This window comes from Carcharhinus amblyrhynchos, chromosome 7 (assembly GCF_965287045.1).
Source record: "Carcharhinus amblyrhynchos chromosome 7, sCarAmb.v2.hapA, whole genome shotgun sequence".
NCBI classification, from domain to species: Eukaryota; Metazoa; Chordata; class Chondrichthyes; order Carcharhiniformes; family Carcharhinidae; genus Carcharhinus; species Carcharhinus amblyrhynchos.
Genome location: NC_137330.1, coordinates 42433403 through 42450428, shown reverse-complemented (window position 1 = coordinate 42450428; position 17026 = coordinate 42433403). Strand labels below are relative to the sequence as shown.

The 17026-nt window shown below is 39.8% G+C and overlaps 1 protein-coding gene across 1 annotated transcript in view; it reads right to left on the bottom strand.

Moving 5' to 3' along the window:
• Positions 1-6903: 6903 nt before the first annotated feature.
• Positions 6904-17026, bottom strand: part of LOC145344900 (adhesion G-protein coupled receptor F3-like) — a 64063-nt gene continuing 53940 nt past the window's right edge. Inside the window, exons 14-18 of the mRNA XM_080192195.1 lie at positions 14860-16224; positions 14728-14769; positions 14594-14629; positions 11117-11192; positions 6904-7212 (exon numbers count right to left, since the gene is read on the bottom strand). Coding sequence (XP_080048321.1) covers positions 11118-11192; positions 14594-14629; positions 14728-14769; positions 14860-16224 — 1518 coding nt within the window. The 3' untranslated portion in view covers positions 6904-7212; position 11117. The remainder of the gene's footprint in view (positions 7213-11116; positions 11193-14593; positions 14630-14727; positions 14770-14859; positions 16225-17026) is intronic.

Here is a 17026-nt window from a genome sequence, read left to right as displayed (position 1 = left end):
TTGTCCCACCAAGATACAGTTGTTTCCAATTTTGAGTTACTCTTCAGAGCAGTTGGAAAAGCCATGTTGTAGCTTAAGCCTTCTTTGCCTTGCACTGCCTGCCCCACTGCAATGTCCTCTCCCCTTTGCATTGATTCTTCCTGAGCTCTCGAGGTCTGGTATTAGTCATGAGCAAGAAGTCTCACAATATCAACAGGACTTTAACCTGGTGCTATGAGACTCCTTACTGTGTTTACCCCAGTCCAACGCTGGCATCTCCACATCATTAGTCATGAGCCACAGTCAGCAGGACATAACCTTGGTCCCCCATGTCTCTGGAGTCTTGTCTGGTCAAACAAAACTGGTACAGCTTTCAGAAGCTATTGCAAACAAATGCTTTTATTTGTAACCATTTTTATTTTATACATTTAATTTGGCAAGAATCGTCTGTTATGTATAGCAAAAGAGGAAGCAAATCATGACAGGTTATTAACTCATTGTTACTTAATAGAATGTTAAATGTTGCAAGCATGAAACATGGTTTATTTGTTCTAATCATTTGAGTGTTACTACACCACTGAAGCACATACATCTGCACATACATGCAATATCTAATATACTTTAGATAAAATATTGAAAGTTTTTACTTTATTAACCTGTTCATTGGGTCGTGAACAAAGCCCAGTTCATCATGCGAATCAGCCTCCATCTATTGACACTCTCTATACTTCCTGCTGCTTTGGAAAAGCAGCCAGCATAATCAAGGACGCCACCCACTCCGCTATACTCTATCCCACCTTCTTCCATCGGGAAAAAGATACAAAAGTCTGAGGTCATGTACCAACTGACTCAAAAACTTTTTCCCTGCTGCCAACAGACTTTTGAATGGACTTATCTTGCATTAAGTTGATCCTTTTCTACACCCTACTATGACTGTTAACACTTCATTCTGCACTGTCTCCTTTCCTTCCCTATATACAGTATGCTTTATTTGTATAGTGCACAAGTATTACCATACTTTTCACTGTATGCTAATACATGTGACAATAATAAATCAAATCACTGATTTGTAAAGAGTAAGAAACAGTAAGATAGACTGTTTTCATATCCCAAGTTGTTAAAATAATCTAGTATTTTTCATAATAACTTTACAGCAGTTTTTTGAAATCTAAGTTCCATGCCAGCAAAATACCACACCAAACCTAGATCTGATTCTGCTTCACATTGATGTTTCAATTCAATTTGTATTTCTTCATTCTGAGTTGTTGATTTGCAAATTATTTACCTTTCTCACGATTCACTCTGACACAAATATTGGTGGATTGAAATGAGGCTGGTGGCCAGGGGTACGAAAATAGGCATAAAAGTTTGAAGTTGGCCAGATGCCTTCTTTTATTCCCTGAACAAGAACCAATTCCATGTCGGCTAATCTTAAATTGAAGTTGTGTAGGCCTCCGATGCCCTCTTCAGACTAGAAATGGAATTGCTTAATAAACTTATGCTTTATTCGAGAATTAACTGAGCTTTGAAAGAATTTGGTTTAGCTTTCATCTACTGTGATACCAATAATATAACATGCAGTATATACTCTTAACTTCAATTAAAACTCAAGTCCAATGGTAATGGTTATCTAATCAGGTAGTTTTAATGGAGAATATTGATGATTTTGTTTTAAATGGAATTACTGATTTGGTTTCTGGTTCAACATCATAAATTTCAGTCCTGCAATTTGTCCTCCAATAAAAGAAAATCAAAAATGTTGGGATGATTCTCTGGAGCTGCCTGCCCTAGCTAGGAATCCCGTTGGCCCATTGAATTGGGGAGGGTCAAATTGGGATTCTTGCTTGGTGTCAAGCCCATTGTGAATCTCCCAGCCCATTTTGCCTGGACAGATCAAGTTCTCGCTCATGCTGGTGACTCAAGATTCCACTCAAAGGACCTGGGAGTTGGGGAGAAGGGGTTGACCTTGAAGATCTCCCTCAGAATGGGGATGAGGCCACATTGTTTGACTTCTCTCTGAGGAAATCACTCTTAGGATGGCGATTTCAGGCACCTTTCTGGTAAAATTTTTCATTATTTTCAAAGTTCTGTAAAGTCTTTGAAGTAGCCTAGTCACATTAATATTCATGCCCCCTGAACATCTGGAAGCCTTCAAAATCACAGCAACACTCTATTCTACAACAGGGATTGCCCATTTCTTGGATTTTAGAAACCTCTGGTCTTAGCTGAGCTCTTTGAAGTGCTTTGATTGACAGGAGTTGTCAGCTTCACTAGTGAAATCCCCTTGTTTCATAAGCCCAGCTACTCTGAAGCCTCCAAGAGGTTTCTTGATTGACAGGAGCTGTCAGTTACACGAGGGAGATCGCCATGCTTTCTCTCATAAGCCCCAGCTGCTTTGAAAACTTTTTGAAGTACTTTGGTTGATAGGAGCTGTCAGTTTCACTAAAACCTTCTTGAAATGCTTTGATGGACAGTTTGCCTTCCAATGATTAGCTGAGATTGGTAATTTGTACCATTGTATATCTGCCTGTTTTATTATACACAAACTCAAAACCCTAGTGCCACACAGCTGCTCCTGCACTTGGTACAATTTTGGGACTGCACCTCATTCTATTATCATGGGTCTGTGTGAAGGATAGAACGACAGAGAGAACTACAGGTTTGATTCAGTGATATCACATATTTTAAATGTACATTGTGTGTAATATCTATTGAGTTTTATAATGAACTAAGTGTTTGGGGAGCTATTCAATTACAGTTTTGAATATGTTTTTCTGGGATATTGCTGCAGTTGAAACTATTAGAAGTGATTCTATAATTCTTACTCACAAAGATTGGTTTAATTAAATATCTAAGATCAAATGCTTCCTCCATTAATGTGAGACCGTGTCCGTTTGCCTTCAGTTCTTCTCAAAGAACAGTGCTAGCGAGTTGAGGAGCAGGGAGAGAGTGCAGATAAACATATGCCTGCAGGGATGATGTAGGAGGGAGGGTTACAGTTACATGGATAATTGGAGCACATTCTGGGGAAGGTGGTACCTGTACAAACAGGACAGTTTGCACCTCAACCAGAGAGGCACCAATATCCTGGGAGGGAAATTTGCTATGGCTCTTCGGGGGTGTTTAAACTAATTTATCAGGGGGATGGGAAAACGAGCTGTAGTCCAGAAGCCAGTGTTGAGTGTAGTGAGGTACTGAGGAGGGTATCAAGGTCGCAGCAGTGTGCTGGCAGACAGGAAGGTGGGTTGAAGTGCGTTTACTTCAATGCAAGGATAATCTGGAATAAGGTAAGTGAACTTGGAGCCTGGATCTTCCTTGGGACTATGATGTCGTGGCCATTACGGAGACATGGTTAGAACAGGGACAGAAATGGTTGTTGGAAGTTCTGGGGTATAGATGTTTCAGTAAGAGTAGAGAAGGTGGGAAACGAGGTAGGGGAGTAGCATTATTAATCAAGGAGAGTTGAACGGCTGCTGAATGGCAGTTTGAGGGTGATCTGCTTACTGAGGTAATATGGGCTGAAGTTAGAAATAGGAAAGGATCGGTCACGCTGTTAGGAATTTTCTATAGGCCCCCAAATAGTAATAGAGATGTGGAGGAAGACATTACAAAGCAGATTATGGATAGGTGTGAAGGTCACAGGGTAGTTATCATAGGTGACTTTAGCTTTCCAAATATTGATTGGAACCGTTATAGGTCGAATAGTTTGGATGGGGCAGTTTTATATAGTGTGTGCAGGACGGTTTCCTGACACAATATGTGGATAGGCCGACAAGAGGTGAGACCACATTGCACTTGGTGCTGGGTAATGAACTGGGCCAAGTGTTAGATTTGTTTGTGGGAGAGCACTTTGGAGATAGTGACCACAATTCAGTGTCTTTCACTATTACAATGGAGAAGAATAGGGACACATGGCAGGGCAAGGTTTATAATTGGGGAAGGGGTAATTATGATGTGATTAGGCAAGAATTAGGGAGCATAAAATGGGAACAGAAACTGTCAGGTATGGGCACAAATGAAAAGTGGAGCTTGTTCAAGGAATAAAAACTGCGTGTCCTTGATATGTCCCTGTCAGGCAGGGAGGAAATGGCCGAATGAGGGAACCATGGTTCACAAAAGAGACTGAATGTGAAAAGGAAGTGTATGTAAGGATGAGAAAACAAGGTTTAGTTGAGTCGCTTGAGGGTTACAAGGTAGCAAGGAATGAATTGAAAAAAAGGACTTAGGAGAGCTAGGAGGGGGCATGAGAAGTCCTTGGGGGTTGGATAAAGGAAAACCCCAAGGCTTTTTACTCTTATGTGAGAAATAAAAGAATGACCAGGGTGAGGTTAGGGCCGATCAAGGATAGTAGTGGGAACTTGTGCATGGAGTCAGAAGAGATAGGTGAGTCGATGAATGAATTCTTTTCTTCAATGTTTACCAAGGAGAGGGGCCATGTTTTTGAGGATGAGAGTGTGATACAGACTGGAGAAGGTAGATGCTCTGAGGGAAGATATATTAGCAATTTTGAAAAACCTGAGGATAAATAAGTCCCTGAGATGAGTCTTAGCTATGAGGAGAGATTGGGTAGACTGGGGTTGTTCTCCCTGGAAAGACGGAGAATGAGGGGAGACCTAACAGAGGTGTACAAAATTATGAAGGTATAGATAGGGTGAATAGTGGGGAGCTTTTTCCCAGGTGACGATCACGAGGGGTCACAGGCTCAAGGTGAGACGGGCAAGGTATAACTCTGATATCAGGGGGACTTTTTTTATGCAGAGGGTGGTGGGGGCTTGGAATGCACTGCCAAGTAGAGTGCTGAGAGGCAGACGTGCTGGCATTGTTTAAGAATTACCTGGATAGACACATGAGCAGCCTGGGAATGGAGGGATACGAATGAATGGTGTAGTTGGACCAATGCGCGGCACAGGCTTGGAGGGCTGAAGGGCCTGTTTCCTGTGCTGAATGTTCTTTGTTCTTTGTTCCCTTAGGCCAGATGGGATATATCCTTGGATTCTTTGGGAGGCAAGGGATGAGATTGCAGAGCCTTTGGCTTTGATCTTTGGATCCTCACTGTCCACAATGATAGTGCCAGAGGACTGGAGAATGGTGAATATTGTTCCTCTGTTCAAGAAAGGAAACAGGAATGACCCTGATAATTATAGGCTGGTTAGTCTTACTTCGGTGGTCAGTAAGTTAATAGAAAAGGTCCTGAGGGATAGGATTTATGACCATTTGGAAAGACAGTAAAAAGTCTGACAACACCAGGTGCAGCTTAATCCAGGATGGTCAGCACAGATTCATGAGGGGTAAGCCTTGCCTCACAAACTTGATTGAATTCTTTGAGGAGATAACTAAGTGTATAGATGAAGGTAGTAGATGATGTCATATACATGGATTTTAGTAAGACATTTGATAAGGTTCCCCATGATAGGCTCATGAAAAAAGTAAGGAGGTGTGGGATAGAGGGAAATTTGGCTGATTGGATAAGTAACTGGCTGTCTCATAGAAGACAGAGGGTGGTGGTGGATGGAAAATTTTCAGACTGGAGGCCAGTTACCAGCAGTGTACCACAGGGATCAGTGCTGGGTCCTCTGCTATTTGTGATTTTTCTCAATGACTTGGAGGAGGGGGCTGAAGGTTGGGTCAGTAAATTTGCTGATGACACCAAGATTGGTGGAGTAGTGGATGAGGTGGAGGGCTGTTGTAGGCTGGAAAGAGACATTGATAGGATGCAGAGCTGGGCCGAAAAGTGGCAGATGGAGTTTAACCCTGATAAGTGCAAGGCGATTCATTTTGGTAGGACAAATTTGATTGCGGATTATAGGGTCAACGGCAGGGTTCTGAGTAATGTGGAGGAACAAAGAGATCTTGGGGGGGATCATATCCACAGATCTCTGGAGGTTGACACTCAAGTGGATAGAGCTGTGAAGAAGGCCTATAATGTGTAAACGTTTATTAACAGGGATTTGAGTTATGCTGCAACTGTACAAGACCTTGGTGACACCACATTTGGAATATTGTATGCAGCTCTGGTCACCTCACAATAAGAAGGATGTGGAAGCATTGGAGAGAATGCAGAGGAGATTTACCAGGATGCTGCCTGGTTTGGAGGGTAGGTCTTATGAGGAAAAGTTGAGGGAGCTAGGGCTTTTCACCTTACAGCAGAGGAGGATGAGAGGCAACTTAACAGAGGTTTATAAGATGATGAGGGGGATAGATAGAGTGGACATTCAGAGACTATTTCCTTGGGTGGATGCAGCTGTGACTAGGGGCATAAGTATATGCCAACAAACTGGTTCTTTACTCAGAGAGTGGTTGGGGTGTGGAATGGACTGCCTGCTGTGATAGTGGAGTCAGACAATTTAGGAAATTTTAAGTGGTTATTGGATATTGGATAGGCACATGGAACACACCAGAATGATAGGGAGTGGAATAGCTTGATCTTGGTTTCGTACAAAGCTCAGCACAACATCGAGGGCTGAATAGCCTGTATTGTGCTGTACTGTTCTATGTTCTATGTAAGAAGGAAAAGGTGGGACTATTCCTTAATGTCAGCTGAGCAGTTGATCACTGATTCAGGAGCTTTATATGCCTGGTGAGTTTGGCCTGGTGTGATTCACATTGTGGGGGGGAGAGGGGGGGAGCGGAAACAGCTCATTGAAATGAGTTCAATTGGGCTTATTTAGTGCTTCCAGTACCAACGGGAATCGCTCCAATTTTGCTGCAGGCAAGAATGGAATTGGGAGAAACGTACATCACCCTTTTCCGTAACAAATTGAACTATTGACAAATAATTAAAATATAGGCTTTCACTCCAACAGATGATTCTACGCCAGTATAGGTAAGAAATTCTTTAACTGTTCAGGAATGTCATCAGCAGTTTTCCTTCACTTTATATTTTAACTTCCAATTACTATTATTCCAGACATTTTATGTGTGCTCTTCATTCCTAACAAGTTCTAACATCTGAATAATATGATGCAAGATAATAAAATAAGTCCACTTCATGTAATATGCACGCGGCAATCTGATACAAAAAGTTTGTCTGAGATTAGAATCAATACGTAATAAAATCAAACTCAATCAATGCTACAATATTTCAACAAATTCCTTACTTTTTAAATGCCATAACAGAAAGCTGAAGAAGACATAGCCAACATGTAATATTTACTAAGAACTGTACGAAGGAAATTATGAAAAAAACTGCCAAGCCAGCTGCTGTAGAATTTCTGGTTTTCCATTCTTCATAATCTGTGAGAGAAAGTAGTTTGTTTATAGCAATACCAATAATGCACTTGAAGTTATACGGCAATATGACTCACAACTTTCATTGAAGATTATAACTACAGAAGCAAGGTACATAAAACCAGAACAAAATCATTTCTACAGGATAACATTACAGCTAAAATTTTGTATATATATTTTATGTCTATATATATTTTATGTATATGTATATAAAATACATTACATATATACTATATATTTAATACAAAAAAATTGTTCATGACTGCTATTTATTTATTGTTAATTATTTAATGTAAATATTGAGTGATTATTTGGAAGTATTATAAAGATATTGTCAAATTACCTCAAATTATCACAGCCAATTAGCACCAATTATAAATGGCAACTGAACTCAGAAAATAAAATGTAGTCATATATACCTACCACTTATTTTATATACATAATAACACACAAGGTTTCAAATCACAAATTCCTGACTTCCTAGACACCAGGTGGTGATACAAAAGCATATTGGATATAGTCAATTAAAGATAAACACAGAATGATGGAAATTCTCAGCAAGTCTGGCAACATCTGTGGAGAAAAAAAAATGGGTGGAATCTTGTACACTGTGCAGAGTGCTGGCTGGCACAAGAAAATTGGCAAGTGATTCTCCAGCTGCACAGCCAAGTTTTCACTCCAGATGCTCTGGTATGCTGTACACTGAAAAGCTGGGGGCATGGTTTCTGCCAACAAACTGGCGGAGCAAGGTCTGATGGAGCCGACCACGCCAACTCCACAGAGATCAGGGCACCTTGATCTGTATTAAAATGATGAGAAGGGAGGAGGTAAAGGATAAGTGTATCATCTTCTGCACTGTGGGATGTGGTGGGGAGGAGGTTGGTGGCGGGGGGGGAGAGGGAAGGGGTTTGCAGGATGACTGAACAAGTGGACCCAAGTATCACCCAGGCAACAATCCATTAGGAATGGTGAAAGGGGAGGGGAGAGGAAGAAGTAATGGCATCGCACTGGAGGTGACAGAAATAGTGATATCTCACTGGAGTTGGCAGAAGTAGCGGCATCGCATTGGAAGTGGCAGAAATGGCAGGGATGATCCAAGAAAGATGGAGGCTGGTGGGGTGTAGGGTGATAACAAGGGAATGCTATCATGGAGTTGGGAGGATGAGAGCTTAAGTGCAGGAAATAGAATGGATAAAGAGTAATGACCATCAACCATTCCAGTCTTACTCCAGACCCCTATCTTACCTATTTCGTGGGTACACTGATGACTGTATAGGTGCTGTTTCCTGCTTGCCATGAACTTGAAATTTGATTGACTTTGTTTCCAATTTAATTTGTCTATTGCCTTTGTATGGTATACCTCTGACTCTTTCCTCCTCTGTCTCCAAGGATAGACTATCAACTAATATTCATGATAAAACTGCTGGCTTCCACATCTACCTTGATTCCACTTACTTACCCTCTGCTTCCTGTAGGAACTCCATTTTGTTTGCCTAGTTTCTTTGCTGCATCTATTCAGACACAGCAACTTCCATATTGGCTCTTCTAATATTTCTTCTTCCTGACTGATGATTCCCCAAACTATAATTGCTGGGGCCCTCTATTTATTTCTTTTATGATAACTTTTTTAATCTTCCTGTCCATACTCTGCTCAGCATTTGGTATAGGAAGTAATTCAGAAATTATCACTTGAGATCTACTTAAGATTTAGCACCTAACTCTTTAAATTCTACCATGAAGATCTCAAAGCTACTTCCATTGAAGCAGTTCAGGCAAACACGTCTGCTTTCAAATCTTTCTCATTTGATTTCCTAGTGTTAATTAATATTGCTAAATTGAACATGTATTTGTTTCATTACAAAATCACTTTTTTGCAGCTTACCAGTTCCACAAATACCTTTATAACCCCTTTTGTTTGCGCTACAACAACATTGCTCAGGACCATCATCCTCTGAGCCATACCCAACACAGAATTAGAATCATAGAATCCCTGCAGTGCAGAAGGCCCATTTGGCCCATCGAGTCTGCACCGATTCTGGTAGGCCCTTTTCCCCAACCTAACCTCAAAGCCCCACACGTTTACCATCTTGGAGTAATTTAGCATGGCCAATCAACCTAACCTGCACATCTTTGGAGTATGGGAGGAAACTGGAGCACTTAGAGGAAACCCACACAGACACAGGGAGAATGTGCAAACTCCACACAGACACAAGGCTGGAATTGAACCTGGGTCTCTGGCCATTGAGGCAGCAGTGATAACCATTGTACCACCATGCCACCCTATAAACATCTCCCTCAAATTCCAAAATAATGGGGCTGTTCTTGACTTTGTGCAATAGTGTTTTTAAAGGTATTAGTTCAGGAAATCCCTTTCACCCTCTGTTGGCCTTGCAGATGATCAGTCACATTTCCCCTTTGATACTATTCCTGTGTAGCATGGTACCTTGAATGAGCACACTCAGGAGGGTATGGGCTAAATTTTACCAACCCCTGTATGGTAGGCTGGGAGGCACAGATGCCAGTAAAATTGCTGGTCTGAGATCAGATCGGCCGGGGCATTTTACAATGGCGGGACTGGAAATGAACAGACTGCCAGCCAACCCAGGAGACAGTCAGCTGATTATCATAGTTAAAGGCCCTGTAGAGAGTCATTTTAACTTGCTGTCTGTGACTTTCCACGCATGAGGAGGTTACCAGTTTCACGGAGGCAGCCTCCAATGCTCCAAGGGTTTCCCCTCCAATGCTCTGCCCCATGAATTCTTCAAACTTTTTTCTTCGTCAACCTGAGTTCTCTGCACACCTCACCCAGTGACACTGCTGAGGCTTCAGAGCTGCCAGCCCTGTGATTAGAATGACAGCTTAGAGAACCTGTCTGCCATCTTTAATTGGATGGCAGGCCCACAGGCAACCAATTGGATGGCCTCTTGTGATAAAATTGCTGAATGGGCCCCTTTGTCACCGAGTGCAGCCTCAGGACCCACATTTCATCCTGACATGAAGGTACTCATCTGATACATTCAGTCAATAATCCACAAATCATAACCCACAATCCTATTTATGTTATGGAATGGGTGTCAAATTGCTTCTTGGATACAGAAATACCTGTTTCAGGGACTCAATTTTTCAATACAGCCATTGATGAATGAATCTTAATGGCTCACATTATTAGATTCACAGACAAGCTAAATGCTCCCTGCATGGCCACCTTTTGTATAACTGAAAAGTATAACCTGTACCAAACTCTCACAAAGAAATCAAAATTCTTTTACTGACTTCATAGGTTACCCCACTCGCAATAAAAATCTGCCAGCCAAAAAAACAACTAAACTCTTGTAACTAATTCAGTCTCCCTGACTCAAATGGACCCATGGTTAAGGCACTAAGTGAAAAAAAGCCCCAGCTAAATTCAACTCAAAATTAGGAGACATAAATAAATGAAAATATCAGTGGTTCGCTTTCAATCACATTCACTGAATCTAAAATCCACATTCTTCTGGACTTTCACACTATATTGTTGTCCAACACTTCAAGATTGTGGACTCATGTAATTTAATCATAATTTAACTCTATTTTTATATGATAATTATGATTATATCAATACTAGAATGTGCAAAAGAACTTTTGGCCATCTGAAAGAATGGGGTTTCACAAGATGGATTTTAATCCAATTTCCTTCCACATCCATCTATCTTAATGAACTGATCTGTTCATTAGAAAATACACTGCTATAACTGAATGATTGCTTCAAACAGGATCATGAAAAGTAGAATGCATTCTAAATGGGTTGGGTAGAATCCACAATACAGTATATCATATGTTTTAGAAATAGCGATAGACCAAATTGACTTTTGTCAATTAGCTATTATTGTGTTCATAAAGCTCTTATGCAATTTCAACTGCTCTTACTCACCTTATTTTCCAACAGAACTAGATGATGTTTTTGAGTAGACATTCTCAAAGGTAGTATGAGAGCTTGTCACAGAGGTCTGAAAAAATTAAAACCATACCGTATTACAACTTTTTTTGACTGTTTCATAGATGAGACATGTTTTAAAAGATACCTTTTGTTGCAAAAGTGAGCCAATGTTGCTCTGCCTCGTGGTTTTTTAGCTTCCACAAAGATCAGGGACATGCAGCTAAATTCTGTCACAAGGACAGTGCCAGGGATGCGCAAATTCACTTCAACTAAATGAATCCCAGGACTGTCCCACATTGCCCAGTCATCATTCATTGTGTCTTGCTCTGTGCAACATCAGCCTTTCCATTCACAAAGATTTGAAAACTCTACCTAGAAAGCATTTAAAGTTTCACTGAAACAGAAATTAATATTCATGCAGCTGGTATCCACTCCGCTATTTAGATAGATACAATTGCATATTGCAAACAGCAACTGAATCTGCATGGGCCACGGACATTGCAACCTGCTCCATAAAGAAAAGAAGAGAGAGGTCCCCAAAGTGTGACTGTTACTATGATTTGCAAACATGGAGTGCATCACGTCAACCAGCCCACAAATTTCTGTGATGGGAATTACCTAATATTTTCACCTGGCATCTTGGGGAGACCACGGGATGGAAAATCAAATTAGATATCCCTATAAGTTTTTCCCATCACACAAAAGGAGAGTATCACTAACCACTTCCTTACACTTCAAATGTCATCGCCACTCTTTGTCTTCTACCACCCAATCAATATTCTCACCAGGTCTATAATTTACTTCCTCAGATAATTCCAGTTGTGTTTATTAGGTATAACCTTTCTGAAATAATAGAACTACATTTGCAACTATCCAATCTAAAAGGACAATTCCTGAAACAACAGAGGATTGGAAAATTCTGGCAAAAGCATCAGCAATTCATTCACCTACTTCCTTTAAAACCTTTGGGTGGGAACTACCAGGCCCTGGGAACTAGCTAATTTAGTGCCTTTCTTCCTTGCTGAGTTCCAGTCCCTTGATTAATTTTCCTAGAATGTTAAGTTAATTATCCTCTTCTACTACAATGGAAATGGACAAAAGTAATTATTCAACAAATCTGCCATTTCATTTGCATTTATAATATTTCCCTCATTTATTTTCAAAGGGTCCACAATACCCTTGACTGCCTTGTTTTCCTTGATAATTGTAAAAAGTCACTGTGTTAATCTTGATATCCTTCACAAGTTTCTTTTGTTTTTTTTCGGCAGATTTTACTATTTTTCTCATCTTCCCTTGCAATTTTTATATTTCTCTCAGTCCCCTGCATTTTCAGAATTCAGTACACTTTTGTGTTTTGCTTAGTTTTATGATATCTCTCACCTCTTTTGCCATCCATCACTAATTTATCGGATAAGTAGAGTGCTTACCCAGTTAGGGTATTCAATAATCCTATATTAAGCTAAATTATTTTTGAATACCTCCCAGATTCATCTTAACTTTATGGAACAACAGTTTTGACTAATTGGCTGTTGTTTGCCTCCGTGTCCCATTCTAAATAACTGTTAGGTTGCTTCATTTCAAACACTGAATTTGATTTTACAATGATCGCTCTTAGATAAATGCTACAATCCTCTTGGATTAATAAATCTGGCTCCTTACTGATTACTAAAATGCATACCTTACTAATTTTAAAATGTATTGCTCCAGAAAACTATTTTGATGTACTCAATCACCTGCATCAGTGATTTCAACTGCTCTACACTTCCCGAACCTTATGAAAATTACAATCTTTCATTAAGACAGTTTGTTTTGCTACAAGGTTCTCTATATCTGAATGAATACATTCTGCCACCTCTATTCTGCTATGCAGCGACTTTTAGAGAATGCCTGTTACAAAATTAAGTCCTTTTTTATTCCTCAATTCCAATCATAGACCCTACTGATTGCTTTCACTTAGCTATTACACTTGTCTTAATGTTGTAATAGTGCAGGTCAAATTGCAGAGCCCGTGAAAATGGACATGTAGACCATAATAGCAATTAACCTGCCCTTGAAATGCAGTTGGCAGAATTGTCAACTTTGAGCTGCCTGCTAAGAGGAATAACTTCTGCGTGGAGGCGTCCCACACTGTTCATTGGATGCACACATGAGGATGGGGACCAAAATTGTAATGTTTTAAGAATTTGTTTTGAACATGGGCTGACTGGCCGCATTTATTGCCCATCCCTAGTTGCCCAAGGGCAGGTGAGAGTCAACCACATCACTGTGGCTCTGGAGTCACATGTAGGCCAGACCAGGATGGCAGATTTCCTTCTCTAAAGGGTATTAGTGAACCAGAGGGGTTTTTCTTGCTAATCAACAATGGTTTTATGGTCATCAGTAGATTTTTAATTCCAGATATTTTTACTGAATTCAAATTCCATCATCTGCCATGGTGGGATTCAAACTCAGGTCTCCAGATCATCAGCTGAGTTCTAGATTAATTGTCTGTCTATAATACCACTAGGCCATCACCTTCCCGATCCTCATAATTCATACTACTTAAAGCTACATAACACCTCATATAGGGGAGGCACAGCATCCCTGGAGCTGATACTGGGTATCATAAAATCATAGATCCCTGCAGTACAGAATGAGACCATTCGGCCCATCAAGTCTGTACCGACCACAATCCCACCCAGGCCCTATTCCCGTAACCCTCATTAACCCTGCTAATCCCCTGACACTAAGGTAAATTTAGCATGACCAATTAACCTAATCCACACATTTTTGGATTGTGGGAAAAAACTGGAGCACCCGGATAAAACCCACACAAACATCGGGAGAAAGTGAAAACTCCAAGCAGACAGTGACCCGAGATGGAATTGAACCTGGGTCCCTGGCACTGTGAGGCAGCAGTGCTAACCACTGCGCCACCGTGCCAGTCAAGCAGGATGTTGGACAGGAAGTGAATCTGATCTGAGAAACAGTGGAGAATGGCACAACATAGGAGGGAGTAGGTCCCAAGATTTTCAGACACAGCAATGTAGGCATTGATGGAGGAGATAAGAAGTATGAGAGATGTCAAACTCATGTCTACCAAGCTGAAAAATTTAAAAAGGAAACTGGAAGTAGTTTGCTTTGCTGGATTGCTCCAAGCTTCTTTGGTCTTTCAAGGAGTCAGTAGGCTTGGGACACTTTTCTGGGCTCCTTCTGCTTCAGGAATGGAGTGGGGCCTGCCTCCTGCAAACATTAGTTGTGACCATAGATAACACAACTTCACCAGGAGATGGCATCTGTCCATCTCATTTTGACAGGAAATTTTAGTTCCAATTTCTTTGGGTTGAAGAGCTAGAGTTAATTAACCCTTTCCCATTTCATATCCTAAACCTCGACCCCCAAACGTTTGCCAAAGAATACAAATGAAAATTTGCAAACTAGTTTATCTTATTACTTCTGATGTAACTCCTGGTTTAGAAATAAGTGACATACCATTGATTTAACACGCTTTATGAAGGTTTCTCGCACCTACAATTCACAAAAAATAAGTAACATTTAAAATTAATTCTGTACACAAGAAGTGGAAGTGCTTAAATTAGAAATAACAAAGTTCAAATGTTTTTCACCTTGTTTTCCGTGACACTGGCAGTTATTAATATAAACAAACCCTTGAAGAGAAATGGTGATATATTGTTACAATATATTATCATCTTCAGTCAAAATCTCAATATATCAAAAGTGCTTGATATATATTTTACCTGAGTTGAGTTTAAGAGAACAAAAACATAATGCTCAGTATCATGAGAGTCTTCTGTCAGAGAAAATCCAACGATCCAGGTTAATCCAAAAGTTGGAGTGAGAATCAGGATGGCTTTAATAATTTTCTTCATTGTTTCCTTGTCCTCTTTGTTTCTCATTCCTTCTGATATAGATGGCCTTGTTAGTTTCACAATGACCACAGTCAGAATAAGCATATTGATTCCAATAATGCATCCAACTGGTACGATGAATGTATGCAAGGCAGTGAATTCTTCAGATGGTGTGGCATTTAGCCAACAGTTGCTTTCGCTCTTATATTTCCCTTTGCTCATGAAGGTCGTGGTTGCAGTGATCACTATCATGAGGGGGCAAACGTAGCCAACAAAAATTGAAAATAACTTAAAGACTGACTTCCTCACATGATGGAAAACAAAGAGAAGCCGGTAGAGAAGTGTTAGACTTTGAGTAAGTGTCCAAAAGAATACAGAAAGGAAAAAAAAATGAGTGAATATTGTAACAATCTTACACAGCATTTGGTCACTTTTAACAAGATTAATCGCACCAACTAAGAAGAAAAATTGAGCAAAAAGCAAAGCAATGGCAGTGTTGATGAGGGTAATGTGACGAAAATGGTTCACATTGCTTTTGACAACTGTGTTCCATGCAACAAATTCAACTGTGAGAAAAAATAGCAGGGATGCAATGGAAATGGCCAATCCTGCATAGGTTATTTCGTCAAGAAATGGAATAACTCGTTTACTCTTAGACATGAGCACTGAAAAGGGTGTTAAGTGATTGCAAGTGCAGTATGTTCCATTCTCAGAAACTGTTGTATGGCAACCGTCAGTTGACCAGTTGCTTTTCTCATAACTCCAGAAAACACACCTTGCAGTTTTCGAATCAATGCCTGATTTCTTCGATGGAGGAAAAAACATTTTTATGTAGAATTCAGTGTTCAATCTTGTTTTGTCGTTGTACGATTTCAAAGTGGTTGATTGTACCTGGTTGCTTAATCTGAAATCACCTGGAATTGCTTTTGTGTTTTGTGGCAAAAATTCATCTATATTTTTATACAAGATGGTTGATATTTTCAAAGAATCGTTGATTAGACTTCCTTGCAAACTTTTATTTTCTATCTCTGTGGTATAATTTCCAGGAAAATCCTGAAAATAAGCATCTGATCTATTAGCGTCATACATTTTTCCTTTTAACAAAATGTTTGGGAGTATTAAGCTGAAATCTTTTTCAGCAGGCTGATAAAATTCACTGAATGTTTCAACTGATCTCATTAAATCACTTGAATCAAACTTGCTATTTTTGGCATCTGTTTGGTTTGTCAGATTGCTTGATATTGAAATAAAATTCTGTAAGGAAATAAAAGTAAAATAAAAATATCACACAAGGAAGAGTTATATCAAATTCAAGCTAGATTGATAAATCATAGATTAAGAATAAAATCTTTGATACTTTATAAAAAAAGTACCATGTTTAAACAAGAAATCCACCCCAGTCAATGCAGATTATTTAGCATTTTATAACTAATTACTTTTGGTGTGGCTATTTATTTTGGTTAAATTTGTTAACTTTTTTTGGTAACCTTTCTACTTGGCAAATTAAAGTTACCAAACCAAAGATCAAAAATCCCTTTGCTTTCTATTAACCAGCACATTATACTTCCAAGGCAGATACATTCTTAGTTTGCTTGCAGCAAATTTCAACCCCTGCCTCACAAGAGACCCCAAACCCCACCACAGCTTCATGGCAATATTCCCATTTTACAATTTTACTTAACTCTCTTTGAGCCAAATTTATTGCCAATTAGTACCAAAGTTAGACAATTTTCTGCAAAGGATAGAATGATACAGCAAAGGAGGAGGCTATTTGGCTCAACATGCCTGGGCAACTCTTTAGTACAATGGTCTAATTAATGCCACTCCCCTTTTCATTCTCTCCAGCTCTGTAATTTTTCCCTCTTCAAGTATTTATGCAAACTGTTTTTTAATGTTAGTGCTGAATCTGCTTCTATCACCTTTTCAAGTCAAGCATTCCAGATCACAAGAGCACACTGTGTAAAAAAAACACTTGCCCGTATCTCGTCTGGCTTCTTTTTTCCAATCACCTTATATCTGTAGCCTGTGCACACCAATCCTTCTGCCAGTGGAAACA